This window comes from Leptodactylus fuscus, chromosome 1, assembly GCF_031893055.1.
Source record: "Leptodactylus fuscus isolate aLepFus1 chromosome 1, aLepFus1.hap2, whole genome shotgun sequence".
Taxonomy (NCBI): domain Eukaryota; kingdom Metazoa; phylum Chordata; class Amphibia; order Anura; family Leptodactylidae; genus Leptodactylus; species Leptodactylus fuscus.
Genome location: NC_134265.1, coordinates 92,573,136 through 92,600,772, shown reverse-complemented (window position 1 = coordinate 92,600,772; position 27,637 = coordinate 92,573,136). Strand labels below are relative to the sequence as shown.

At 39.1% G+C, this 27,637-nt stretch overlaps 1 protein-coding gene across 3 annotated transcripts in view; it reads left to right on the top strand.

Annotated features, from left to right (window-relative positions):
- ATP2A2 (ATPase sarcoplasmic/endoplasmic reticulum Ca2+ transporting 2) overlaps positions 1-22,423 on the top strand; it is a 31,658-nt gene extending 9,235 nt beyond the window's left edge. The window contains exons 6-21 of one of the 3 annotated variants that reach the window (XR_012716089.1): positions 1,830-1,910; positions 3,095-3,180; positions 3,274-3,738; positions 6,380-6,468; positions 7,370-7,472; positions 7,924-8,055; positions 8,190-8,312; positions 8,642-8,860; positions 9,139-9,474; positions 9,810-10,030; positions 10,184-10,386; positions 10,549-10,634; positions 10,791-10,924; positions 11,476-11,593; positions 11,692-13,352; positions 21,652-22,423. Coding sequence is in view for 2 of the 3 variants with exons in the window: in XM_075272960.1 (XP_075129061.1) it covers positions 1,830-1,910; positions 3,095-3,180; positions 3,274-3,738; positions 6,380-6,468; positions 7,370-7,472; positions 7,924-8,055; positions 8,190-8,312; positions 8,642-8,860; positions 9,139-9,474; positions 9,810-10,030; positions 10,184-10,386; positions 10,549-10,634; positions 10,791-10,924; positions 11,476-11,593; positions 11,692-11,961 (2,666 nt within the window). In the remaining variant the exon portion in view is untranslated. Of the gene's footprint in view, positions 1-1,829; positions 1,911-3,094; positions 3,181-3,273; positions 3,739-6,379; positions 6,469-7,369; positions 7,473-7,923; positions 8,056-8,189; positions 8,313-8,641; positions 8,861-9,138; positions 9,475-9,809; positions 10,031-10,183; positions 10,387-10,548; positions 10,635-10,790; positions 10,925-11,475; positions 11,594-11,691; positions 13,462-21,651 lie in introns of those variants that run through there. The other 2 variants (XM_075272971.1, XM_075272960.1) reach the window with 2 other exon arrangements.
- The last annotated feature ends 5,214 nt before the right edge of the window (positions 22,424-27,637 follow it).

Sequence of the window (27,637 nt, the reverse complement as noted above, 5' to 3'; positions counted from 1 at the left end):
AAGTAGCTGATGTATGTGGAGCATGTTACAATACTAAACACAAAAGGTATTAATATGGACTTTGCCATAGAATTTGTAGAGAGATGTCCATGTAGGGAATTGGAGCACTTCACACAGGGATGCATATCTTGAAATGGAATTCTAGGCCGAATGCCAATGACATTTGTATGTCGAAACCAGCTTGCCTTCTGTGACAGTGGTGAAAATGAGTGACTGTGATAGATCTGTTTCATTATGTCCATTGTGCTAAGCGGCTCCTTTTCTAATAGATTTGTAAGGGCTACCTGCTTCAACAGTTCCTATTAATCCATTTTCACATCTCCTATGTGTAGGTTTTATTTTCCGGTATCTAGCACAAATAGAATAAATGTAATGAATTTTTGAGTCTTAAGTCATCTTGCTGGTCATACGCACCTGCAGACGTTTGTTTTCTTACTGAATATGTATGCAAAAGATTCATTACTTTATAGGTGCCACATAGGTGTTTTATTTAACCTGGTAAGGTTTCCTGCAGGTGTTTAAGAACGCAAACCTCAAAACAAGCTATTACTTCTAATTGCATAAGGACTCCCACTAGGGAATACTGGCACATGCAGCTCCCTATGGTACAGAGGAGTGAACCTCACCATGCCAGCCTTTTTTTATCTGCCTTGTAGTTAGTGATTGAGGTCTTAAAATAATTCACTGTGGGAGAGTGCATTCAAAGTTTTGGATAAAACTGATAAAATCATTTTCCTCTATTTAGAAGACCTCAATTTGGCGATACAATGTAAAAGAAATAGCAATAATTACTGGCGATGGGGGGGGGGGGGTGATTTATGAAAACTGGGGCTTCCTACACCAGTCTTAAAGTCCTGGACTGGCACAAGACGCACCTGAGTTAAGAGGCTTTAGCCTATTACAAAATCGGGTTCACTCCTGTGCACCACAACGGCTGTGTACACCAGTCTTGAATTGGCATAGATGTCAGTTTCTTTTTCTGTTCTGAATTTTATATAATTTTGTCGAGCTGAGGCCACTCAGGCGGTTGGAAAGCGAGGATTGTGGCAAATCTTTGACACTAACAACTGCAAAGATGTGCCATGTTAAAGCCTATCTATGCCAGAAAACTGGTGTAGAAGGTTTATAAATTCCTCCTCACCCAAATTTAGGCATACCTATGCGCAGTATATCTATTAATATAGTTGTCCTAAATTTTTCCTTTTGACATTTGTTGTCTTGTCCTCAACCATAGTCATATTATCTGCAGCAGTAAGTATTACTGAAGAGAACCTGAAGTTGAGCTCTAGCATATTTAGAAAGAGGGCAAAACAACTTTGCAACAAATCTTTCTGGAAATCTGCCATGATTCTGCTGAATCTCCAGACTGTGCTGTGGATTTCTTCATTGAAACTGTGCCTTTTTTTGTACAAAAATAGGCAAATTGTGGACTAGAAAATCCTCTGCTTGCTCTGATTTCCTTGCAATATTTTTTTTTTTCCGCTGCATGTTGCTGGAGTTTTAGAAAACTCATCTACTTGAACTGTCATGTGGATATGTGGTGCAGAATCCATACCACAAATTGATGTCTGAGCAAACCCTTGTCTTTACAAGGCAAGCGTTGTACATGCTATACTTTGATCTGTAAAATCTCACTCCTTCTAATCTGATCTATATGGTTTACAATAGTTATTTGGGCATCTTAGTTTAGCAATGCAATGTCATACAACTTGTTGTGTTTTGAACGCATGTTGGATGAGGCCATGGTTGCTTTCATACATTTTTGCTCACAATGTATGTATCTTGGATGAATTAGTACATGTTTTATGTTTGCATATTTCTTTTTCTAGTTGGAGACAAAGTTCCAGCAGACATACGACTAACTTCGATCAAGTCTACAACGTTGAGAGTAGACCAGTCAATCCTTACTGGTATGTATAAAACAAATGGGTTACAAGGTTGAAAAATTTGAATCTTGTGTGAGCCATAATGAACATGAATTGGAGGAATTTGAAGGAGCAGCACCTGAAAATTATAAGTGAAATGTCCTAATGTTTTTCCATTATTTATTCATTAGCTGAGGGTCCCATTGCGGCCAGGAAGTAAAATGCTGTTTAGTTGCTTTGTCCTTATAACACTGCACTGAAAAGGCCCTGGGGTACAAATTGTTGTCGTGGCAATCCTGTAAGAAAAGCAAGAACCCTATATATTCACCCTCAGTTTGGTTCTTGTATTAGCTTAAAGCAATGTATTATGTAAGTTATAGTACATCTTTTGCCAGACTTGCCCATTCTGGAATACTTTCTAATGTCACATAGGTAGTAAAGTAATGGCTAGAAGTAATGTATAAACCTTTAGAAAACTTTTTTACAGGCAGCTTTCTCTTGAGGAAGTATTTCCATCTTTTAAGTTTATGGCATATTGCTGGCAGACTTCCTCCTTTTATGAAAGATTATGGTCTGTCTTGAGAATAACGTTAAAGGGGCTACAATTGGAAAGTGAAGTGGCTAGCATTACTTTTTGCCCCATGAGTGTGCTATTGTGCATGGAAAGCTTGTTAGAGAATGCAGTTCTAAACTGTTTCTGTGCCCGTGTTCATTTTTTTTCTGATCCGTAGAGGTGCCAGATCTAGGACCTCCACTGATCAGTTCTGACATTGTGGGATCTGTAACATAGTAGATTTAAAAAAAAAAAAAAAAAAAAAAAAAAAAAAAAAAAAAACCTGACTGCTAGTAAGTTAAAGGAGTTGTCCACAGTCTTTAAATGAACTTCCTTACCTGGTGTGGGGATTCTGAGAGATTCCCATGGGTCATGGGATCAGAACTAGTCACCCTCCCCTCCAGGTTGCTCCTCTCTCCCTTCTCTCTTACCTGTGCTGTGAGGGCTGACTTTCCTATAGTGCAGACAGGAGAGGAGGGGGAGACAAAGGAGGGGGGCGGGGCTGGTTTTGATAACTTAACATGGGTTCAGAACCTGCTCCAAATCCTTATGTCTATTAGAAACATATGCCTTGACCAGGTAACTTAATTTTAATGATAAGCTGCATTTTCTATTCATGATTTTGTAGATGGTATAATGTTCATGGTACAATGCATGCTGTTAATTTTTTTTTTAGGGGAGTCCGTGTCTGTAATCAAACACACTGACCCAGTGCCTGATCCTCGAGCGGTAAATCAAGATAAGAAGAATATGCTGTTTTCTGTAAGTAAATCTCCAACATGGCATAGTAATGAGAACCTCTTAACTCCATACGTTAGTAATTCAAGTACTTTTTTAAATTTTTTTGTCAATTAGGGTACAAATATTGCTGCTGGTAAAGCCATTGGTGTAGTGGTGGCAACTGGTGTCAACACTGAAATTGGCAAGATTCGTGATGAAATGGTAGCTACAGAGCAAGAGAGGACTCCTCTGCAGCAGAAATTGGATGAGTTTGGGGAGCAGCTTTCTAAAGTGATCTCCTTAATCTGCATTGCCGTGTGGATCATCAACATTGGACACTTCAATGACCCTGTGCATGGAGGCTCTTGGATAAGAGGAGCAATATACTACTTCAAAATAGCTGTTGCCTTAGCTGTCGCTGCTATTCCTGAAGGTTTGCCTGCTGTTATCACCACTTGTTTGGCTTTGGGTACTAGAAGAATGGCAAAGAAAAATGCAATTGTCAGGAGCTTGCCATCAGTTGAAACACTGGGCTGTACATCCGTTATCTGCTCTGACAAGACCGGTACTCTAACCACTAACCAGATGTCAGTCTGTAGGGTAAGAAACTTTATCTTCTTATTAGGAAATAGTAATGTTACTTTCTATATTTAACAATGTTGTCCAGTGGGAGAATATTTGTTAAAAACACCAATGCACTTTAATGGACTTTACCAAAATTGGCTCCTGATGTGTAAGTTGATATTTTAAGAGATATATTAGGATGACTTTCACCCCTCACTGATGGAGCAAATGGGGTCCCGGTCCCAGTTTGCAGTGGAGAATTAGCCATATATAGAAGCAATTGTGTGATGTCACTTATAACTTTCCAACAATCCACTGATTTCAGTGAAAGAAGTGATGCAGGAACTACATTTGCCTCCCCCCCCCCCCCCCCCTTTCTTCATGGTAGTGTCCATTCTGGGAAATCTTGTAACCGATTGCATTTATATCACAGATGGCGCTGCATGTTATTATTTTGCACTTGTCTTTGAGTGTTTTGTCTGCAATATAATGAAGGTCTTTTGTTTTGTGTTTTCCTGCTTTTGTGGCAGGAGCCTGACAGCAGCTTTTTGCCGTCTTTATCAATGTCACCTTGAATGTGATGGAGGTGTAGTGTTCTTCTTGCAGCCTTCATCATTTTGCCAGTCCGTTGTGCCTGTGGTGCATTGCCTTGTTAAGTGAGTCATGGATGAACGGGCAATTTCTGCTTCCATCTCTTGCTGCATTCTAAGTAGAAATGAGATTGAGTCTTTGACAGACTATAAAAGAAACCCCTAAAACCAGATTTTCTGTGTGTGCTGCAGGGATAAACCATGATTGAATATATTTTTTTTATGTTTGCTTTGTAATCAATCAGTGTACCGCGCTGCTTTGTTCCAGAATTGTAAACCTAAAAATGAAAACTTCATTTTGCTTTTATAGATCTCCTGTTCATGTTTGTCAGTCATCTTGACCTAATCCTCACTTAGTAAAATTGTAACCTGTGCTCACCAGAGAGTCGTGGCTGATCAGTATTCAGGAGGAGACCAGTTGCAGTCTTGTTGCATAACTGCTGTAGTCAGGGCAAGGCTTTCTCTTGTGCTTTCCAAGATATTACAAAGCATAATCTGTGTCCATCTTAGCGCTCAAGGTGTAGTGATGGCAACTTCATTGTTCTGTGGGCTAGTGGCAGACAGCTGAGGATTTGTGAATGGGTGTAGTGTGTGTACTGTAGCTTTTTCTACTGCTATTTTCTACAGCAGACTTGCACAGTAAGCATTAAGTTTGCCCGTTACTAGTTAGTATGATTTTGCATCCAAGCTTTGAGATGAATTGCTATGTAAATACTATATAACCTTTTAATAAGTCACTAGACAAAGTCAGCTCATGCAACGTTCATTATGTAGTCTGTTTTCTTGAGTTTGTGTACATATACGTTCTGTAATGGGGAGCGATTACTCATCCCAAAGCTTTGAGCTACTAGCAGCAGGAAGAAATATGTGAATACTGCTGTGTAAACAGTGCCTTAGGAACCATGAAGCGGGTTATACCAATATCACTGCTGCCTCCTCCTCCTCTGATTTACCAAAGTGCCCTGATAAGGAAAAATGTTTGATTTTTAGATTTTGGTGTTTTATTTTTTTGTCCTGTAGAAATGGCGCCTCATTTTGTCCATGAACTGTTTCAAAGTGAGTGGGACTGAATTGCAGCCCATGGGTAGGGGTGGTGTTTTTTGTGGGGATTGGCAAGCATTTTTTTTCCTAATCTTGGACAAACCCTCTAAGGGTCGGTTCACACTAGCTTATGTGCTCCGTTTGGAATGAGTCCGCATTAGGACCGCTTGGAAGTGTGCTGGCTTCAGATTTGTGCTGCTTCCACATTGCATAGTATGCCTGACTTATTGTTTAATATATATTTGTTTAGCATATATTTAGAATAGTGCAGTATTCTGCACTATTCAATACAAATTCACGGGGTAAAAAGTGCGCGCGCACACACACACACCAATCATTACAGCTAATGGTTGACAAATGCCACATATCTATAAAGTGGCATTCATTAGAAGTATATGTTGAAGTCTTCCTGACATAATCTTTTAACGGCAAAACTCCACGTCAAGCCCCCTTACATAAGGCATAGAATTCTTCTGATGCTCTTTCACTCCTGTGCCAGTGGATTTGGTTGTGGTGACTTAATCTGTGCCCTCATTACATGTAGCTGTGAGATGATCGGGCATTGATAGACAAGCTATTGTAGACTTCAGGGACCGGTTATACCTCAGCCAGACAAATCCCAGTAGTACAAAAAAAAATCATGAAAAATTTAAGGTAGGTTCCATTAACAAACTTCTAGGCACTTTGGCTCACCTGCTCCTGGGATATTTAGTTGTAGAGGGGGAACTAGAAGAACATCCGATTCCTTTCTGCTGTAGTAGTTATTAGTGGTCAGGACCATGCTGTGTGGTTTATGCTCTTCATTATATGTAATCTCTGCCAATGCAAACTCCAACAGTAGTGTGTACATGGCCTAAGTAACAATGTTCTACTTAAAGACTTCCCTAAGCTAGACCTTACAAAATAGGTGTTCAAATGGTAAATATTAATATTTTCTTGATTATATCCTGGTTGTAATCCCCATGGATTAATGATAAAGTATTAAAGATAAGAATGTATCCTAAAATGAATCTTACTGACTGTCTTATTTTCCCATCTTCCTTCAGATGTTTGTTGTTGATAGAGTCGAAGGCGATAACTGTTTTCTGAATGAGTTTTCAGTAACAGGCTCCACTTATGCTCCCATGGGAGAAGTGTAAGTTTCATTCTTTTGTCTGGCTTTGTTTATGGGTTGGGTTCTGGACCAGTTAATTTGCTTTCTTATCGTGTCTTTGCCATTTTTGGCAGCAGAGCCATTGTTCTAATGGGGTGGATTTTATCCAGCTCTATAAAATTGATGTCCCAGTTAGCTGTTTCCCAGTGGTGATGCAAGCTGCAGTGCCCACTTTGTATAGTTCTTAAGAGCAGTCGTCCTATAGTCTTGAATGGGGCAGCCACTGCTATTATGAGCAAGCAGCTGATCTCCTAAGATCTCTGCAGTCTGACCCCCAGTGATCTTTAAATGTCCTATCCTATGATAACTGGATAAGCCCTCCAGTCATATCTTGTGTGGCTTTTTACTGCTCTATCCTCATCTTATCAGTAAGGGTAGTAGGTGATCTTTTATTGCTGACCTATCCTATTTGAATCTATATAGCATCGCTTCACTGCTTTACATCTTATGCTGTTTGGTACTTAGTGACTGTGTTATACAATTACAGCTTCGTCCTATTGACGTCTGTAACATTGTACATTGTACTGTTGCTATGAATCAGACAGCATGTTATGTAAACTGTAAAGGGGGCTAAGCATTTGTGTGATGGACCCAAGTGTTGGTCCCCATTGATCTTTAGGTTTTCAATTAAATTTAAATAGAGCAACCCTTAGTCATGATGGGTGATGGGGAAAGGTTCTTCAGTCACATAATAAATCCCCATATATATTTATCCAATAGTCTACTGAGCATGAGGGTGTTTCGGGGTGTGATCTTTATATAAATGTGTTGATCTTAGACTTCACTGTAAAAATTGTACAGTACTTGCCTTTCCATCAGCTAATAGTAATTTCTATATAATCTTGTATTTTTATATTTCCTAATTTTCTGCGCACACAATTAGGCTGAAAGATGACAAACTTGTGAAATGTCACCAGTATGATGGACTGGTAGAGCTGGCTACGATTTGTGCACTTTGCAATGATTCATCGTTGGACTTTAATGAGGTTTGTATGACTTGATGTTAATGACTGAAGTTTATTTAACACTTGAGTAATGTAATGGAAAGTGAGGATTATTGAATGGTTTTTTTATCCAATATCTCCCCATTTAAACAATCTTGTTGGGAATGAAAAATGAGTGACCTAAATCCATTTAATATTTGAAGCATCACTGCCACAGACGATAGCAAGTGCTGTTTTTAATTCCTCCCACAAACCTCTAATTTTATTTTCATATTTGCACATTATTTGTTCTCTCAGTTATGGAAATATCAGTCTTGCGCAAAAAGTTGTCTTTTTGGATCATGGAAGTGACTGTAGTGCAAAGCTTCCTTCAGTTTGGCAGGATCGCATATAGTCATGTTGGCTTGGTCCCTTGTTTGTTTTTCCTACTTCAACTTTTTCAGAATCTGTAATTTTTACAAATGACTTGACTGTCTCTTCTCTTGCAATGTAGGCTAAAGGAGTGTATGAGAAAGTTGGAGAAGCTACAGAGACTGCTCTTACTTGTTTGGTTGAAAAAATGAATGTTTTTGACACAGATCTTAAAGGACTCTCAAGAATTGAACGTGCTAATGCTTGTAATTCGGTAGGTTCTTAAATTAATTAGAAATAAATATTTTGTACTTCGGTTCATTGTCCTATATGGTGCAGTGAGGGCACACAATGGATGTAACTGCGGTAAATTGTCAGCTTATAGGAGTACATAATCTTCTTTTGTAGGTTATAAAGCAACTCATGAAGAAAGAATTCACATTGGAGTTTTCAAGAGATAGAAAATCCATGTCTGTTTACTGTACACCAAATAAACCAAGCCGTACAAATATGAACAAAATGTTTGTCAAGGTAACTCACTCATTACTATCTGTAAAGGCAATAATATACTGTATACTAGAGGATAGTTTATAGGGGTTTTTGCCTTCCACATTATCACTGTTTTAGGATTATGGGTTGAGCTTCATGCATCCTCTTTTAAAAAATATAATAATAATTAAAATAAATTAGCTATGTATAGAGACTTTTTTCGACAATACAATGGTATAAATGTTAGCAGCTTTCTCAGTTTTGTCTAGGTGTTATACTGGGGATGAAGTCTGAGATTGTGAAGCCTTTATAATCTTTAAACATACTATTAATTTATTATAGGCTTTGAATAAACTTGTGTTCTTCTTTAGGGTGCTCCTGAGGGCTTAATCGATCGCTGTACCCATATCCGTATTGGTAGCGCAAAAGTAGCCTTGACTCCAGGAATTAAACAAAAGCTAATGAGTGTGATCAGAGAGTGGGGCACAGGCAGAGACACTCTGCGCTGCTTGGCACTGGCAACACATGATAACCCTCCACGGAAAGAGGATATGAATCTGGAAGAATCTACTAATTTTATTAACTATGAGGTGAGATATTTTGTATACATTACCCAAGATTTTATTTCATCTTTGTGACTACACATAGTGAAATCACGTGTAGATTTTAATGTAGTCCTGGCTGTAGTGTATATAATAATGAAAGTGCTCTGCCTAAGCAAAATTTGTATATTATAGGCTTATTCAGATAAGTATACTAGAACATGTGATGAGAGTAAACAGATCCCATCTTTTGGCTGCTTTGCTATATCCTTTTCAAGTAACCGTAAAGTGTATATATATTTTATTTTTTTCTCTCTATCTTTTAGACCAATTTGACATTTGTTGGCTGTGTTGGCATGTTGGACCCACCAAGAACAGAAGTGGCAGCATCAGTAAAAATGTGTAGACAGGCTGGTATTCGTGTGATCATGATTACTGGTGATAACAAAGGAACAGCAGTAGCAATCTGCAGACGTATTGGTATCTTCCGTGAAGATGAAGATGTTTCTGAAAAGGCCTTTACTGGCCGTGAGTTTGATGAGCTATCTCCAGCTGCTCAGAGAGACGCTTGTATGAATGCCCGATGCTTTGCCCGTGTTGAGCCGTCACACAAATCGAAAATTGTGGAATTTCTACAGTCTTTTGATGAAATTACAGCTATGGTATGTTATGGGAACTTGTGTAATAAATGTAGACCCTTCCCACCCCAAGGTCCCAGAATAGAATAAAATTTTGATTGAAGTAGTTGAGTATTAGGAATTTAGTGATGGTGGTTTTTTTTTTTTTTTTTTTTTTTTTTAAGTTCAAACCAAGAGTATATTCTAAAGAATGGACTTTGGCTTGTTTTAAGGTTCCCCTGGGGCAGGTGCTCATGAGTTGTGTGTGGTTTTTTGTTTTCTTTTTCTTAGAAGGGGGGGGGGGGGGGTTGTACACAGTTGCTTAAATGTGCCCACTACATAATTGGTTAGGTGAGTAACCAGTCTTTCTCTCCTTTCAGACAGGTGATGGTGTAAATGATGCCCCTGCACTTAAAAAAGCAGAGATTGGAATAGCAATGGGCTCCGGCACTGCAGTTGCTAAAACTGCTTCTGAAATGGTTCTGGCTGATGACAACTTCTCCACTATTGTAGCTGCTGTTGAGGAAGGTCGTGCTATTTACAACAACATGAAGCAATTCATCAGATACCTCATTTCTTCTAATGTTGGAGAAGTGGTTTGGTATGTATTGCTCTTAGATGGCTATGTTGATGGTAGTACCTCAGGTCTCCTCTACGCTTATTTAATAGGTTTTTAATAATATTTCTTACTCTGTAAACCCCTTAGCTTGTTAATTTTGACTCTTTTTTTTTTTTTTTTTTTTGGTCCATTTAGTATTTTCCTGACTGCTGCCCTTGGATTCCCAGAAGCATTAATTCCTGTTCAACTGCTGTGGGTAAATCTAGTAACAGATGGCCTTCCTGCTACTGCATTGGGCTTCAATCCACCTGACCTGGACATTATGAACAAGCCACCACGTAATCCCAAGGAACCGCTGATCAGTGGATGGCTTTTCTTTCGTTATCTAGCTATTGGCTGTGAGTTTACTTTACCTTTTTAAATAAATACTTTTAGGGAAGTGAACGGCTTTTTGCCAAATCTGACAGTGTCATTGAAATGTCTTGCCAAAATTATAATATAACTTGACCGGCATACGCTTCTTGGATCTGATTATGGGTTGTTTCATTTGTTAAATATAGGTTATGTTGGTGCCGCTACAGTTGGAGCCGCAGCCTGGTGGTTTATTGCTGCTGACGACGGACCAAGAGTTACTTTCTACCAACTGGTATTAATCTTGTCATTTTTATAACCTTCAGAAATTGGTGTTTAAAGGAGAACTGGACATTATATAGGAGATTGAAACCATAGGCTCTGTGAAATACTTTGCTGTAACCTTTACATGTGATCAGTAATCTTCATGTAAACTTTTTTTTCATTGTAGAGCCACTTTCTTCAGTGCAAGGAGGATAACCCAGATTTTGCAAATGTCTCATGTGAAGTCTTTGAATCTCCATACCCAATGACTATGGCCTTGTCTGTCCTAGTTACTATTGAAATGTGTAATGCTTTGAACAGGTAACTGTTGCTATTTACTTCCCCTCACCATTCCACCATTGTGACTTTTTAATTTGTTAAAGCAGGTTGGTCATCAGCTGGTAAGGTTAGCCTAGTATGTAGACAGTTCCACTTTTCCTTACCTGTTACAATGACACAAATAATTCATAGTTTGGCTAATTGAAGTTACTAAAGACCTATGAACAAGGTACACACAGTCAGAATGTGTGCTTGAGGTGAATTTGAGCAGAGTACCCCCCACCCCGACACTCTCATTGATGATTGATAGCTGGGTACTGTGTATCTGCATACACAGCTGTCTATCGATGACTGCAAATAGGTTGAGCTCGAAGGGGTGTGCTCTGCTCACGAAAACGATGGAATTTTTACAGATGTCTATTACTGTGGCAATTGACCACCATGTGCCTTTTTGGCCGTATGGAGGCCAGTATGGTCTGATCAGATCTGCCTTAAGCGCAGAATGTTTTGTATATGTACTTATTTCTGTGATAAGCAGAATGCACAGACTGTTCGTCCAATAATTTATTGTTTTTAATTTCTTTTTCTTACAGCTTGTCCGAAAATCAATCACTATTGAGAATGCCTCCATGGGAGAACGTCTGGCTTCTAGGCTCCATTTGCTTATCCATGTCTCTTCATTTTCTGATTCTTTATGTAGAACCATTACCGGTATGTTCATATGATGCAGCCAGTAATGAATGAGGTACGTTTAACAATTTTACACTGATCTTGCTAAATTTGTTTTTTTCCTCTTCTTTTTTCTATAGCTTATCTTCCAGATTACACCGTTGAACTTGATTCAGTGGTTGATGGTGCTGAAAATCTCATTACCTGTTATACTTCTGGATGAGACACTTAAATATGTTGCCCGTAACTACTTGGAACCTGGTAAAGAGTGTGAAAAGCCTGCAGCCAGACCGTGCACTTTTTCCGCATGCACTGAGGGGATTTCTTGGCCGTTTGTGTTCATTACCTTACCTTTGGTTATCTGGCTTTACAGCACCGACACTAACATTACTGAGATGTTTTGGTCTTGACTGACATTTTTACAGAATGGAAATGTTTAACTTAACCCCCTTTTTTATTTTATTTTTTTTGTTTTTTTTTTTGTTTAAAGCAACTGTCTATTTCTGCTGAATTTTCACATGAACATAGTGCTGGTGAAGGCAAGTTTGTTTCTCATACTAGGTCTTATTTTCTCATTTTGCTCCCATCTGCCCCACCCAAACCTCTTGACAGCAGTGCAGACAAGAGGTTTTCTCTTTTTTTTTTTTTTTTTTTATCATGTGTTCTTTGACATGTACAGAGGACTAACACTATTTTATGCAAATATTTTTTGTAGATGGGAAAAAGCATGTACAGTGTTCAGTTTCATGATATCCATTCTCATCTAAAAAACAAAACAAAAAAAAAACATACAAGGGAGCAAAAAGGAACTTTAATTTGAATCCATGGACATTATCTGCAGAAAATTGGTAGCAGATTTAGGGAATGTGTGATATTAATTGACTAAAATTACAAAGCATGATCTGTGTTTTCTGCATGGTCATTTGGATTTGGTTTGATATCATTATACTGTCTGTCTAATGGGCTCTTTTTATTTAGCCATAAGCCAGTTTTTTTCTGCACTAAGCAGATAACTGCTACCTCAGTCAGTATTTTGTTTTCCAGTCTCTCATTTCATTGATTTCCTTTCTGTTTACACCAGTCTGATTCTCTGTAAGAGGTATGCCTATTCTCGCTTGTGCAGATTCCCCCAACAACTTAAAATTGTTTTCTTTCCATATATTTTTAAGATTATTTATTTAAATGTCTTATGTATTTTATTGTAGCCAACCAATTTTTGTTTTTTTTCTCACCCCCCCCCCCCCTCCCCCAGTATTGCCCTTTTCATGGGCTATACTTCACCCTAGTTAAAATAAATAAATAAAAAAAATAAAACCTTTTAATGGACAGAGAAACATGTCTTGTCTTACAAATGCTTTATCACCATAAGTTCCTTATTTTTTTTTTCCTTTTTTTTATCATTCTTTTTCTATATAGAACATTATACATATACATTGTTATGTATGCGTGTGATCAAAAAATTGCACTGCAACGATAAAGCTGGATTATATTTCACAGTTGTTGGCAAGCAACCATCCATCTGTTATCATTGCAAGTTATTCTTCTAACCTGTATTAACCAGAGTTGGGGAAATAACTTTGTATTTAACTTTTTGTTTTATTTTGTAAAACCTGTAAATAGCACATGACCAAATGAACATATTGTATAGATCTATTTTTATTTTAAAGTGACACTAATGACCATCATTTAACTGTTAGAGCATGTTTTCAGGTTGACTTCCCTCAGCCACCAAAGTTTAGGTCATTAACCGTCCTAATTGTGGTGTTTTTCTCCAAATGCCTTCCAACACTCATCAACTAAAGTGAGTATTCATTGCCTCTGAAACACTCCGTCGTACCCGGTTCATGTTACGATGCAAGAAATTACAGTCTGTATTGTTGCTAAAGAATAAAAGTGGTTAAGTTTCCCAATACTTTGCACTGAGTCTGTCCTACGCTTTCATTTCACATGCAGGAAATATTCCACCAGTCCAATCTGGGTGAAATTGGAAAGTTCCCTTTAGATCTGCCCTGAATGTATATGAAATGTCCTTTACCTTTAAAATAGTCGGCAATATGGATGCTGTAGTAATCAAACCCTACCACGATAGAGCTTCACTTATATGGGGTGTGCCACTGTAATGGGGCTTGAGTTTGTAAGGTTCTCTTTGACCCGTCATTGGCCTCCTCCTTGCTTTGAAGTGTTTAAAATTAATGGTAATTTGTCAAACAAGTAGCTGTAAAACTGTTTGGGTCAGAGCAGCATGGCAAGGTAAAGATGTTATGCAGTGTCCCTTCCAGGAGAGACTGCTTTTGGCCAGAGTTATGGAACTAAGTTTCAGTCTTTGCACCACCCCTTTATTACTTACTACAAGATAGGTGAGAAGTGGCTGCTGGGTTGGGGTTCAACTGGTAGGATCATCATCAGTCAAGAGAGCAGGTGTCAATCATGCATGTTTTCATTCCCTTCAAAGTAAGTGGGCCTGTTAGAGAGCCGGAGTGCTGTAATAGATTTTGTCTATCCTGAGGATAGGTGATCAGTTTTAATGTTAGTACCAACCCCTCTAAGTATCACTTGTAAGAAACCCTAGCATAATAAAGGACAACAGAGGATCCCAGGACTGGTGCTGTTCAGGTAAGTGGAATTTTTGAGGCATCTAGAGTTCTCTTAATAGTATTCAGCAGTTTTCTCCCATTTTAAGGTCCCCTGCACACAGAAGAATCCATATGTCAGCTGGATTTCCTGGCTTGAACTCAGGAGAACTGGACTCATTGCATCTTTATGGCTCCCCTGTTCCATGCTACATACTTTACAGGAACAGTTGTGGCAAGTCAGGAACTCCGGCATCATAAATCACTGTGATGCAGATATTCAGGTTCTCTGGATAGAATTTGGTCCGGGAAATCCAGCTGATGTATGGATTGGATTTTTAAGTCTGGAATCTTCCATGTGCATGGGGCCCAAATAAGACCTTTTAATTCACAACTCCAAAATACTTTTACTTTTGACTCTTGTCCTTTTACAAGAAGTTCTTTAACTGCAGCAAGAGGATCAATGCTGCTTAGCAAACTGAAACCTTACAGACCTCATGTCGACTGTTGATCACATGAATGGCGGCTAAGGCAAACTTACTCTGTTTGCAATTGGCTGTGGTTGGCGTTCGGCATGTGTTTTGGAGTTTAGCTTAAACCTTAAGTTTTAATCTGTTGCAGAGATACCAAGGTGTCTATCCAGACTATACCAGAAATCAAACGACATGTCTTCTCTAAAACCCTCTTGGGACCATATAAACATTAACTATATATGCATTGCTGCAAACACGGCAGTTTGTTTTATGTACGTACAACACTATTTATGTGTAATACGAATCAGATTATGGGGGGGGGGGCTTGCTAGCTGCTGACTGGCTTGTCCATCAGAAGCATCTTTCTGTGCCTTCTAGTGTGGTTATTCTTGGGCTTCTTTATGGTGCCTGAATTTAAAGTGAGACAGAAGCACTAGAAGTGTGATTGTTTCTTATGAAGTGAAAGATTGTTATACTGAAGTCAAACTGAGTTCACACTACTGATGGTCTGTCTTAAAGGGGTATTGTGTGGCATAATATCTTTAGTAAATTTACTGGTGCTTTACCTAATGTACACATTGTAGTCCTCCATTGAACCAATTCTTACATTCTGAGTGCTGTGCAAAGCTGGAAGTCTTGTCTCTTTGGGTGAGGTTCTGAATCTGGGGTCACGTAACTGACCCCACTTTACTTTGTGTAGAAGCATCAGAAGTAGAGCAGGATCAGTCATGTAGCCCAGAGTCATTGTTTACCAAGAAGGCAGAGAATCTTCTAGACCGCCTATTGTGCTCTGAGAATGTAAGAAATGGTGTGAAATGGGGCCTGGATGTATAGTCTAAACTGCCCAGACTTTACTCCTCCCACAGGGTCTGTGACTAGTGAGTGCTACAGCCTTTATTTACACTTCACACCATCTACATACATAAGGCTGTTGAATAAGCCAAAGCTACAATAACCTGCACAGAGGTAGATGGTAATTATATTAGAGGTCATGGTGCTTGTACAGGCACAGCCTCTTTAAACTGCTGAAGGGAGTGGTGACAACTCGGACACCTGCTGATTTGATGCTGGATAGACCATTAGTAGTGTGAACTTGGAATATCTGGTTAGTTGAGAACCTGATCTGGTTATGCTATAAATGATGTAGATCTCGCCAACGAATAGTCGAATAATGATATGGTGGTGCCTCAGTGTGCCACCTCTGTATTCAGTCTTGGGTTGGCTAAGATCTTGTAATTTCTGCTTCAAATAAAGAGGATTCTGCTCTGGTCCTGTGGTGACACCTCATCATAGATGGAGAGCTGTCTTGTAACAAATTGCAGTTATTCACAGCTGCAAGGAGAGGTCTAGAAAAGCAGAAGTTATAAAAAAAAAAAAAAAAAAAAAAAGACATCTTCTAGACCAACCTTCAGTATTTCAGATGCTGTGGAAAACTCAACTTCTGATATTCTCCATTCACTTCAGTGGGTAGCTCCATGAAGAGCAGAGCAGGTGGGCATGCTGGGAGTAGTAGTTTCCCAACGGCTGGAGTGCTAAAACTTGCTTACTCTTGTTCTAGACTTCTATCTGTATTTTTCCACAAATGCTCCATTGCAGCACCTAGTGTCACATTGAACATCAGGTTTTGTGGATCTCTAGTATAATTCCGCTAGTCTAGAAAATAGTTCTCTTCATAAGAACCTTAGTGATGCCTTTTGATGAGCTGTTTAGATACTTCAGGTGTCAGACATGTTTGGCATGAAGTAAAGCAAATGGTGGTATTTTTATTTATTTTTCTCTTCTCTCCTCCTCTTTTCTTTTTACTAAAAAGGGGAAGGATAGGGGAAATACATTCTGGTATAGAAATAGATGATGGGTTTGAACTGCAATTTTGTGATGTTAGATGAGCTTCACCTGTTATAAATCTTATTTCATTAGTGACATTATTTTTAGCTCAAGTATTATTGCTTTTTAATTATTTGGTTAGACTTGGCTGGAGATCTAGCTACCATCTTTAGCAGTTTGACTCAAAGCATTTTTGCTAGAAAGCGGTTCAAGCCTACTATGTCCATAAATGGATACATTAAAAGCGAGCATTCCTAGTGACCAAGCTGTGTTTAACTCCACAGTCTAAGACTTCAAAGCTGCCAGGAAAGTCTTGTATTACTTTTTTTCCATTACATTTAATCAATCTTTCATACTATGTTACCTTATTACCATTCTTTTTAAGCAGGGTAATTAAAATTCTCAATACCTTGTCCAATTTAGGGGATTTTAGTATATTGAAAGTTTTTGATTCTTTCTAGCTTTTTCTGACCCCTGTCATAATGTACCTTTTTTGCAATGCGTAAGCTGATTTGTAAATTTAGACTTTAACAATGGGGTAGAGATAATCTGCAATTTGATACCGTAATGCAGCCTTAAACAGGACCTTTAATTGGTTTGGGCAAGGCAGTTCTATATACTGCTGGAAAGCTGAATTCAGCGCACTGCTCACAGTGCTCGTCCATAGACGAGTATTATCAGGATGGGAGGGGGCGTTCCTCCCCGCTCACACTGTACAGTGCGATAGGCGCTGCTGTGGAGAAGGACGTACCTGACTGACTGTCAGAAACGCCCTTGTGACTGTAAAGAGCCAGGACCAAAAGCTCTTTACCCGGGCACAGATCAGGAAAGCCGACAGTGTTCTGAATTCTGTGCATTGCCAGCTTTCCAGCAGTTTATAGAACTACCTGTGCCCCAAACCATGAAAGGTCCTCTTTAAAGTTTCCATAATGGCTAACAAGTCCAGTCTTTATGCTATTGCAGAGTGCTTGGCGGAGATGGAATACTTGGAATGGTTACTGGGTTGTGTCCTCACTTAAAGGGACTAGTTATATCAGGGTAGCTTTATTGTGGCTCAGGTTTACTATATTTTAGACTAACCTGTCAGCATGTACATGGTGCGGGATCTGAGGGCAGTTTATTAGCTGCTTAAACTGTAGGGATGTAAATGTTGTAGGATGGCCAATCTTGTTGATCATCAGATTTGTTATTTCACAGACCCTCGTCTTATCGGGAGTTTGAGGAGTCTAATGTGTTCATAAGATGCATTGTTTACTCTTCTCTCATACCACCCTCTTTTTATTTAGATGGTGTCAACATATTCCGCAGCACTCTGCAAATTGTTGGGTTCAAGCACAGGCGAAGAGATATATTATTGTAAGGCTGTTTGCAGAAGATCGTGGCCATGCTCGGTGTACTATCTGTGTATTTCATGGATAGCACACTGAACCATTCTTTTTTTTTTTTTTTTTTTTTTTTTTCTGGGGGGGGTGTCCCGTACACACAACTGTAGATTTCACAGTCCCGTGTGTGGGCCAACAGTCCGGGCCACAAAATATAGAACAGGTCCTATTTTGTGGCCCTTGCTTCCGTAGCTCCTATTGATATAATGAAAGGAGCCATGGTACACAGGGAACATCTTCATGTGCTGCCTGTGCTTTTAATTCACAACCGGCCGGTTGCAGCACAGTCATCTTCAACCTCCTTAGTCAATTCGCACAATGTGACTGAGGTCCCTTCTCACAAGAGCTTGCAATCTGAGGTAGTGGGGGTGACACAAGAGATAGCAGGGGTGGCTTTGGAGAACGTTCTATTCACTCTGTAGAAAGAAATCTTCTCTTCAGGCAGCGGGTAGAAGGAACCAATGTGCTGACTAGTGGGAGTAGGAGTCCAGTGTAATCATTAGATGAAACGTACAGCACTGAACTAAAGGTTAAAGGGTGTTCTGACACAGGATTGGCTACATCTTGAAACATTTGTTTCCCTGTACTGTGTCGCGGCAGCTATTAAGCAGTGTCCTCAGATCAGGTGAATTTTTTTTTTTTTTTTCATTTTTTTTTTTTCCCCCCTTCCTTGCTGACAGGTCTCCTTATATATCTCAAGCGCCTCTTTACAAAATGTTTTTTTTTTTTTTTTTTTTTCCTTGTACAGTCTTTGTTCAGCAGTTATGTTACAATGTCTTCACTGTTGCTTTTGTTGTCTGTAATTAACAATTTTGCTATTGCTGTACTGGAAGTCTCTGCACACCGACCTCCCATTGCAGCTGGGCTGGACTTCAGTGGCCAATCTGACACAGTATAGCTGCAGGGAGGAAGAGAGAAGCTTCCATCTGAACTAATGATAGGGGGGGGGGGGGGGGGGGCTAAATCACACTAGCACTGAAGCTAAAATGCAGTCAGGGCTATAGCTTTGACCAAACGGAGCAAAGCAGCTACTTCAGCATGACTGATGTACAGAAGTACATTACTCATACTCCATAGATACTGACTTGGATATTACTTTTGACTGGGAAGGTGTGTGTTTGTGTTTTGTTTTGTTTTTTGTTTGTTTTTTTTTCTTTATAGAACACTTCTTGTTTGCAGCAATGTCCTCTTGTGTAAATTTAAAGCCTTGACTGAAGGCATGCAAATTATATATTTATACCACTATATTTCTGTCCCAAAAACCATGCCATGAAACACGAAGGGAGGAATTCCAGGGATCTATTTGGTGTATCTCTTCTACATTTAGTGTTTAATGTCACCTCTGGGACCACTTCCAGGTTCCCTGATCCATATCTCATGACGGCTGTGGAGGGGTGACCTAGCCGATCATGCAAAGCTCTGTAACTCTTATGGGAGTTCTGAAGATAACAGGAAAAAATGGAAACCATGCCCATCAAACGTGTCCTATCTTGAGGATATGCCATAAATGTCCAAGATAGGAATACCTTTTAAGCAGATTTAATTTTTTGCTGTTCTCGTAACTTTTCTAGTCAATTGGGAATTCACATCAGATTCTCAGTGGTTCAGAGTCGCTGGAAACTACCTTCTGATCCACAAGTAATCTGGCCTTTTCCCTGTAGTGTCATCATGCTACTATAGTAATGAGTAGTTCAACTAAATAACAACATAATGTATTGCTTCTAACTTTTTTTTCTGTCAACCTGGAATTGACATTTCCATTCTTGCGCTCACAAGATGGTGTGACCTTGGAGGCACCTATGTTAGATCCTGTACAATAGAAAGAATGGGTTCATCTCAATTCATTCATGTTAATCACAAGAAGAGTACAGGAGTTTACAGGTCATTTAAATACAAGGCTGGTTATATTCTAAAATGTGTGATACATCACTACTTTTAACCTTTCACCTCTACTACTCTACCTGGGGAAAATAACACACTTCTTCATCCACACACTAATGGACGTTTGCCATTTGATATTCACTGTGCACATGAATGCTGTTAACCCATGTGATATCAAATTGTGTATATATAGGGTTGTGGCACAATTAATTTATCCAGTTGGAAGCATTTCATCTAGCGGTGGTCTAGTTGTTCTATCAAAGTGAGTCTTAGGGAGAGCAATAAAACCAAATAGAACTATTATACTATACGATGTCCTTTTATACAACGAGACCTATCTAACTGTTCAAGCATCCAGTGAACTGTGCGTTCACATTAAAGTGTGATGTAGTAACCACCTACATCCAAGTAGTCCTAGTCTCATTTAGGCCTCATTCACACTTGAGAATTGTGGATCTAGTTCTGTATAAAATTAGTCTAAAATACACGTATTCTGAATATTCAGTGCATAGCATTCATCAGATATCTATTGTACCTGTAGAAATAAATGTTACATATTCTTAGGCTAGGTCATAAATATGTGATTGTGGAGGTTTAACACCTGGATCTTTCACAGATGAACTTGTGCACATTCACTTGTCACGTGCAGATCAGCAGTTCATTCCCATTCAGATGTACAGGGCTGAGATGCAATGCTTAGTCCCTATGTAGTGTAGGATGCCATGCTTAGTATTAAAAAGGTCCCGGTGCTCATCTGAGAATGGGTCACTGATATGTAACCTGTATGAAAACCCTAGAAGTCTGAAGCAAATACTAAACTGGGCACATTGGTCATTATAATGCAATCCAGCTAGTAAGGAATCTTTTAGGCTAAGGCCCCACAGGACAACCTGTAGCAATAAAGCGCTGCGGGAAAAACAGCAGTGGCAATGCATCGCGGTTCTACCCGCAGCACTTTAAACAGAAAGTTTGCAGAGATTTCCTCTGCTGACTTTGTTACAAATATATCTATGGGGAAAGCAACGGTGTTTCGGTAGATATAATTGACATGCTGCAATTTCCAAAGCCTTGCCGGTTTTGGAAATCGCAGCATGTCCGCACTGCAGTTTTTTGGGTTTTTTTTAACCACAAAGTGGGCATGGGATATCATTACTGGACAGTGCTTCTCTTACAGAGGAGTGAAAATACTGCTGGATGTGGCTGTGATTATAGGTACATTACGTGCCTTGTGCGGCACTACCCTCAGATCTGCTGCTTAGATGAAATGGTGACTGTGCTACTCATTATTGAAACTTAAAAAGGAGGGGAGTGTGAACCCAGTGTCAAGTTAGCATACTGTCCTCCATTTATAATCTAAAAATAACTCCTGGCCCGCACAGTGCACCTTCTGAAGGACCAGCTCAGAGAGGACACAGTCAGTCTGAAATTCCTGCTAAAGTGAAGAATGAGAACTACATACTGAATATCTAGCATAGAGCAACTCGGCCCTGCATAAATCTCATTCTTGCATCAGAACGTGCTAAATATACAAATTTCAATTGCTGGGTGTTATAGATGTGACATCCAAAGTATAGATCAATTTTACAATAAGAAAATGCCAATGCAGATAAAAAATACAAATGATAGAGCTTTAAAGATGACTTAAATACAACGCAACATGTAGACACAATCTGCCTTTTGTATCAGTATTTAGCTCCATTATTCAATATGCAAGTGTGAATGTGGCCTCATGTAGTATAAGCAACATGAGTCTAGCCTAGAGTAGATGTGTATTTCAGGGTAAGGATAAGCAGCCTGTACAGCCCATCGTAGGCACCACCTATGTGTGTTTCCTCTAGTATAGAACCCTGTACATTAGGGCAAATGCTAGGGCTCAGCAATAGGCATATTCAGGTGCGGTGTATTTTTGCAAGCCTGATATTTTGTAGACTTCCAAACCGCTGATGTATTATTTCTTCTTTCCTTTTCAGAACAACTGGAGTAATCCCCTTCTTAAACAATTGTGCAGAGATGTAAGGTTGCTTTGTTGCGTGCATGTGTGTGTTTAGAGGCAGTTTTCAAAGTAAATGGAGACGAGAAAAGGCATGTGCTTCAAATTGTGCTAAAGTAGAAAATCACCTCCACAATCTGTGTTGGAAGATTCCAAGGAGGCTTATTCAGTGCACAGTGAAGATGCGATACAAATTCCTTTGCTGCTAGAGGGTAGACCCTGAACTGTAATGTTGGAGGCCCCTCTAGCAACAAATGGAATGAGAAGATAATCTAAGCAGCCAAGCCAAGTTTGTGTTTCGCCATGTAAGATGTCATCCGTTCATGTACAATATCATTGTAGTGCATGCTTTCAGTTGTAAGTAGCCAGATATCTGTACTGTATAATTTCCTTTATAAACAGCTATGTACAATATGCACTTGTTCTATTTATAAACTTATTCAAAAGCTACAGATGTTGAATGTTTCAAATGTAAATCTCTAGGTCACCATTTCATAAATTTTAGGTTTTTTAACTCGTTTTAAGTGTGCAAATGTCATTTTTGCACTGTAATAATGTAACTTATTAAATTCTAAAGCAGATAATCTTTTGGTGCAATACGATTTACTGTGATGCTTCTATTATGAGAAAACAATGTCAGTTGCTGCAGACGCATGTTTGGCCTCTAGACAGTTGTAAATAAATTCAGTTGTTGCTGACATAAGCATCATACAGACATGGTTTCCGATGAAATAAAAGTTTGTTCTACTATAGACTCAGTGGCTGACTTGTTTGTTTTTTTTCCTTTTGTATATATCCTCCTTGTATACAATAGAAGAGTAGATTGATCTCAACGTGTAATGAGACAATTTTAATATGTAACTGTAGTGCCTGGTGGTTAACCCTATAGCCTGACTACATTCCTACTGGTATGTAATGATGACAAAAAAACAATACTTAGGCCAGGGACGAGTTAGCAGCAGGTCAGCCATGGATGAATTGCCAGGAGTGACAGTGTAATGGATGAGGTTAAAACAAACCAACAGCACACTTTACTAGATTTACAAGAATACAACTAAAACTGCGCAATAAATTGGTGCATTTGAGACGGACAATGGTAGTTTGGATGTTAATGCTCAGCGACCCTGGTGCCAGATATGGTAGAGTGCTATCCTTCGGCTATCTTTTTCTACCAGGAATTTCAGATACTTTTCTCATGGCTGCATCGCCAGTGGAGGGAAATGCCTTATTCTAGGGATCATTGGGGGGTTGGGTCTCTATCATTTATTATTATCAGATTAGGTTTCCATTCATCTAGTCCCCAAGTGGACCCCACAAATGGAAACCCAAATGCAGGTGTGAACCTAGCATAAGAGAAAACATCCAACTCTTTCTAAAAAAAAAAAGCGCACTGCCACAGAAAATGTTTAGCAAAAAATATATAAAGCTTTATTTAAATACATTTTAAAACATATAAGACAGAAATAATGAATGGGGTGATACAACCAAACAGAACAATGAAGGCCCAAGATGGAATACTAATGGTTGATGATGAATAAATGACACTTACATTACATATATATAAGGATATGTAAAACATCCATAGTTTCTAAAGTGCATATATAACATACGTGGCTTCGTCAGGGGGAAAAAAGATCATCTTTTTTCCCCCCTGACGAAGCCACGGTAGTGGCGAAACGCGCGTCGGGGCGCGTTCACTACATGAAGGTCTACCTATAGGTAATTTATTACATGGTATCCTGTTATTTCACAGAATATTTGCACTTTAAAAAACGATGTATGTAGCATGACATTTGCCCATTCTCTAGGGATTCTCTTTGCAGCAGTCATATCCATCACAGACAGGATTGTAATAGAAGATACCACCTCTATAGGTAACACTACTGAGCCATTATTGCCTCCACTACTGATATGTTACAACTTATCTACTCCTTATCCCAGCAGAAAGCATATGTAGATAGCATGAAACTGAATACTATTAACGGAGTAGAGCAGCTCAGACAAGATGGCAGCCCCATGATCATGTACAGAAAATAGAACTAAAAAAAATAATAATATACAATCTGAATATAAAAGCTGGTTCCAAACATGAATCTGGTTTTAATAAAAATTGTTTTCCCTTTAACGGTCTTCTCGCCCACGGAGCCTTTTATTTTCTGTTCTAATTTTCATTCAGAATATAGCATAGCTGTGTGTAAGGTGAGTTTTTTTTTGTGTTTTTTTTATGGACAAGTTTTGTTTAAACCACGCACACACCACTTGAGGCCATTTCTCCTGCTTTAAAACGAAGTGTGGGTCTATGACTGATTTCAACAAATCTGACTTCCATGTCTAATGTTCCTTACTATTAGCAAAATAAGACTTGGGGTGCAGATTTCTGTGTCGCTCAGCGATTGGTGGCCCATGTGAAACGCCCTGTGTGATGTTGCAATAGTCCTGTATGATCTGCCTTTTACCTTAGTCATATTATCACTTCCACTTGCTTATCCCACAGGCAGTCATAAAATAAATGACCACTGCTCCATGACAAGGAGTTGAAAGCTATTCAAAAATAGTAACTCCAGACTGAATTCCTGGCCCCAGTGTTTACATCTCCGGAGGTGTGCGCTGATCTGTGTCCCCTACAGCTACTAAATCATCCAGGCACAGATTCCTTGCCAAGGTCATGCTGGTTGATACCACTCACTGACATATCAGTCATTTGTACTTAGAGTAACAATGTCTGAAGCAAACACGAGTTAACCTTTACACGTCATATTCAGGATTGTCAGTTTCTTGTATTTGCCATCTACATTCTACTGTGTATATTTACCTTTGGAGCTTTGTTGTACAGAAAACCGTTCTTGGTATTCTCTTGCATAGAATGATGGATTACACATTTGTTCTTTTATTCTGAGTAATTTCTAACTATAGAACATTGTACATAGTACATTGTTTTAGTCTGACATTTTTTGTAGACTTCTACTGTAAGGCCTGCTCCTCTGCTTTGGATTTCCTCTACAGCTTTCACTCATTGAGAAGCCTCAGATGATTAGGGCTGACCAGCAATATGTCTCATGCTGGGGTGAGATTGAGCATTACATTTATTTTATCAGCATCCTGCTTCGATTGGAGGTTGGCCTTGATTTTGAGGCAGAATTGGCGCTTCAAATTCCTATATGTGAACACACCCTAAGGGTATGTATATATGACAGAAGTAAATGTAAAAGTAAATGTAAAAGTGTGATGTTTTTCCTATGGAACACACAGGTTTAGGTTTTCTATCTCTGCTCACACTAGTTAGACTCAATTAATGGTGCTAATCTGCATTTGGACACTCCCACTACGACTGGATTTCCATTGAAAAGAATGGGTGACTGAATTGAACTTTTTTCCGCTCTGATTCCAACAAAGCAAAATGCATTTGCAAAGAAACTACATAAATATAATTTGTATTCAGCAAGTCACAAGCCTATTTCTTTTATTAAAGGGGTTGTCCAGGGTTAGGGTCAGTGCCCACTGAGGTTTTTTTTAATGCTGAATCCGCCTCAAAATCAGCCTCCAAAAAAAGCCTCCCAGTAGAACTCTATCGGGAGGATGATTTTGAGGTGGATTCAGCGTCAAAATAAGCACCAAAAAACTGTGTGCACTGACCCTAAGTTTTATACAGGCCTGTCCTTAAGATGGGCCATATCTACCTAATTGGTGGGAAGGGGGGCAGAGAGTTGGACCCCGGATCAATAAACTTCTGTTGCTTCTGGCTCAGAGAACAGAAATTTCCATCCCCTGTATTGCATCTGGTTCCATCATTGCAGCTCAGCTTACTGACTTCAATGGGCGCTGAACTGTAGTAATGGTGTCCAGCCGCAATACAAGGGACAGAGCTTTCTGCTTCGGACTGGATAGGTGCTGTAGTCGGCTCTGTACATCTGATCAGGGGAAACATTAACCATGGACAACTCCTTTAAATTTATTACACTTTTCTAGTTTCCTAAATGAATTGTGGCTGAATATAAAGACTGAATTTTAATGTAGGAAAAACAAATCCCTGGAGTGTTTCTCCAATATATTACAGAACAATTTTTCATTCCAGTAAAGGACTAAAACTGAGGATAAACAAGTCAGGCATTTCAATTAATAAATGCTTCCTTGCACAGATCTTTCTTTTAGGATTAATTAATGCAAAAAAAAAAATCTTTAAATGAAGCTAAATATACCCAACCATGAGCACGTACAGGTGAAGAACAGCATAGATGACATCTGTCGGCTTTCCACAGACCTGTACACTTTGCTTTATTTGGCCTGACTGCAAACAGAGCGTAATAGGACATGTCCTGAGATTTTGTGACCTGGATCTGTGAACATAACGCTCACGTGTATGAGGCCATGGACATGAATGGCTCCGTGTGCTATCTGATAAAACAATAGAATAATCTAAAGAGCTGAACTGCCATTATTTTGCTGTTTTGTCTCTCATAAAAAATTTGAAAAAAAAAACAGTCAAAGCAATAGGCTTTCCCCAAAATTGTACAACTGAAAATTAAATCTGGCTTTGCAGAGGACGACGCCTTATGTATTCCCATACAAGGAAATCTAAAAAGTTACAGGTCTCAGAATATGGTGACTCCAAAAATTATTATTATTTTTTTTTTTGCAAAGTTTAGGATTTATTAAGAGGTTAATATGAAAATAAAAAATAAAAACACATAAATTTGGTATTCCTGGAATCATAATGACCCATAGAATACAGGTGACATGTCATTTTGGCTGCAAAGTGAAAGCTGTAAAAATGAAGCCCATAATAAAGATTTCTCCAATTCTCCCCCCCCATTCTGAATTTTTTTCTAGCTTCCCAATACTTCGTACCGAGCAATAAATGGTACCATTAGGAAGTACAATGTGTCCCACAAACATTAAGCCCTCATATGGCTCTGTGAACGGAAACATTTTAAAAAAAGTCATGGGGTTTTGAAGGCGAGGAGTCAAAAATGGAAATCACAAAATGTCTGCAGCGGGAAGGGATATTAATACCAGCCACATCTTTTGGTTTCTTGGGTTGTATATACCCATAGATTGTCACCGCTCTGCTGAATTCCCCACTTTTTTTTTTCTCTCAATCAGTAAATATTGGTGTAGTTTCTTTTTGGCTATCAATATCTGTGCAATGTCCAGCAACAACACATTCTGGGGTGGGTGGGAGGGGGATACATGAAAACAAATAACAGCACATTAGTGTCAGCAGTGATACAACTCAAGAATAATGGACAGGCCCTCTTCAACATATACTTATCTCTGACTGTACACAAATACTACTATTTACATAAAACATGTATACAGTATATAGATACAAGGTATACATTTGTGGTTTTATAAACAAATTCTAGAATACACGTGAATGGCTACAAGATATCTTCAGAAGAAAATTATCAATTTGCTTCAAACAAGTAAAGCCCGGTTCACAAGTGCATTCGGTGTTCTGTCTGGGGAATCTGCTTGGGGATCCCTGTACGGAATATCGAACGCCTTGACAAGCAGTGAGCAACGAACGCATACGGACCCCATAGACTATAATGGGGTCCGTGTGTTTTCCACATGGTGTCCTCACGAGTCATGCAGAGAGAAAAGTACTTCAAGAACTACTTTTCTCTCCGCATGATTTGTGCAGAAAACACACGAACCTCATTATAGTCTATGGGGTCCGTGCACTTTCATTGCTCACCGCTTTTTAATGCGTTCATTATTCCATTCAGGGGATCCCCAAACAGACTCCCCAATTGTAATACTGAATGCATATGCGAATCAGGCCTATGTGTTCATATTATAGCATAGTCATATTATTACAGAAGGCCGGGCTGCTACGTCCATACGAGCTTACTGTCTTGCCATGTTTGTAGCCTCCAGCACAGAGTCTGTCTAAGATTGCAGATGATAAAGTCCTGCACAAAAGACTTTTTCGTCCAATGAAGTCATAGGAAAAAACAACAGTC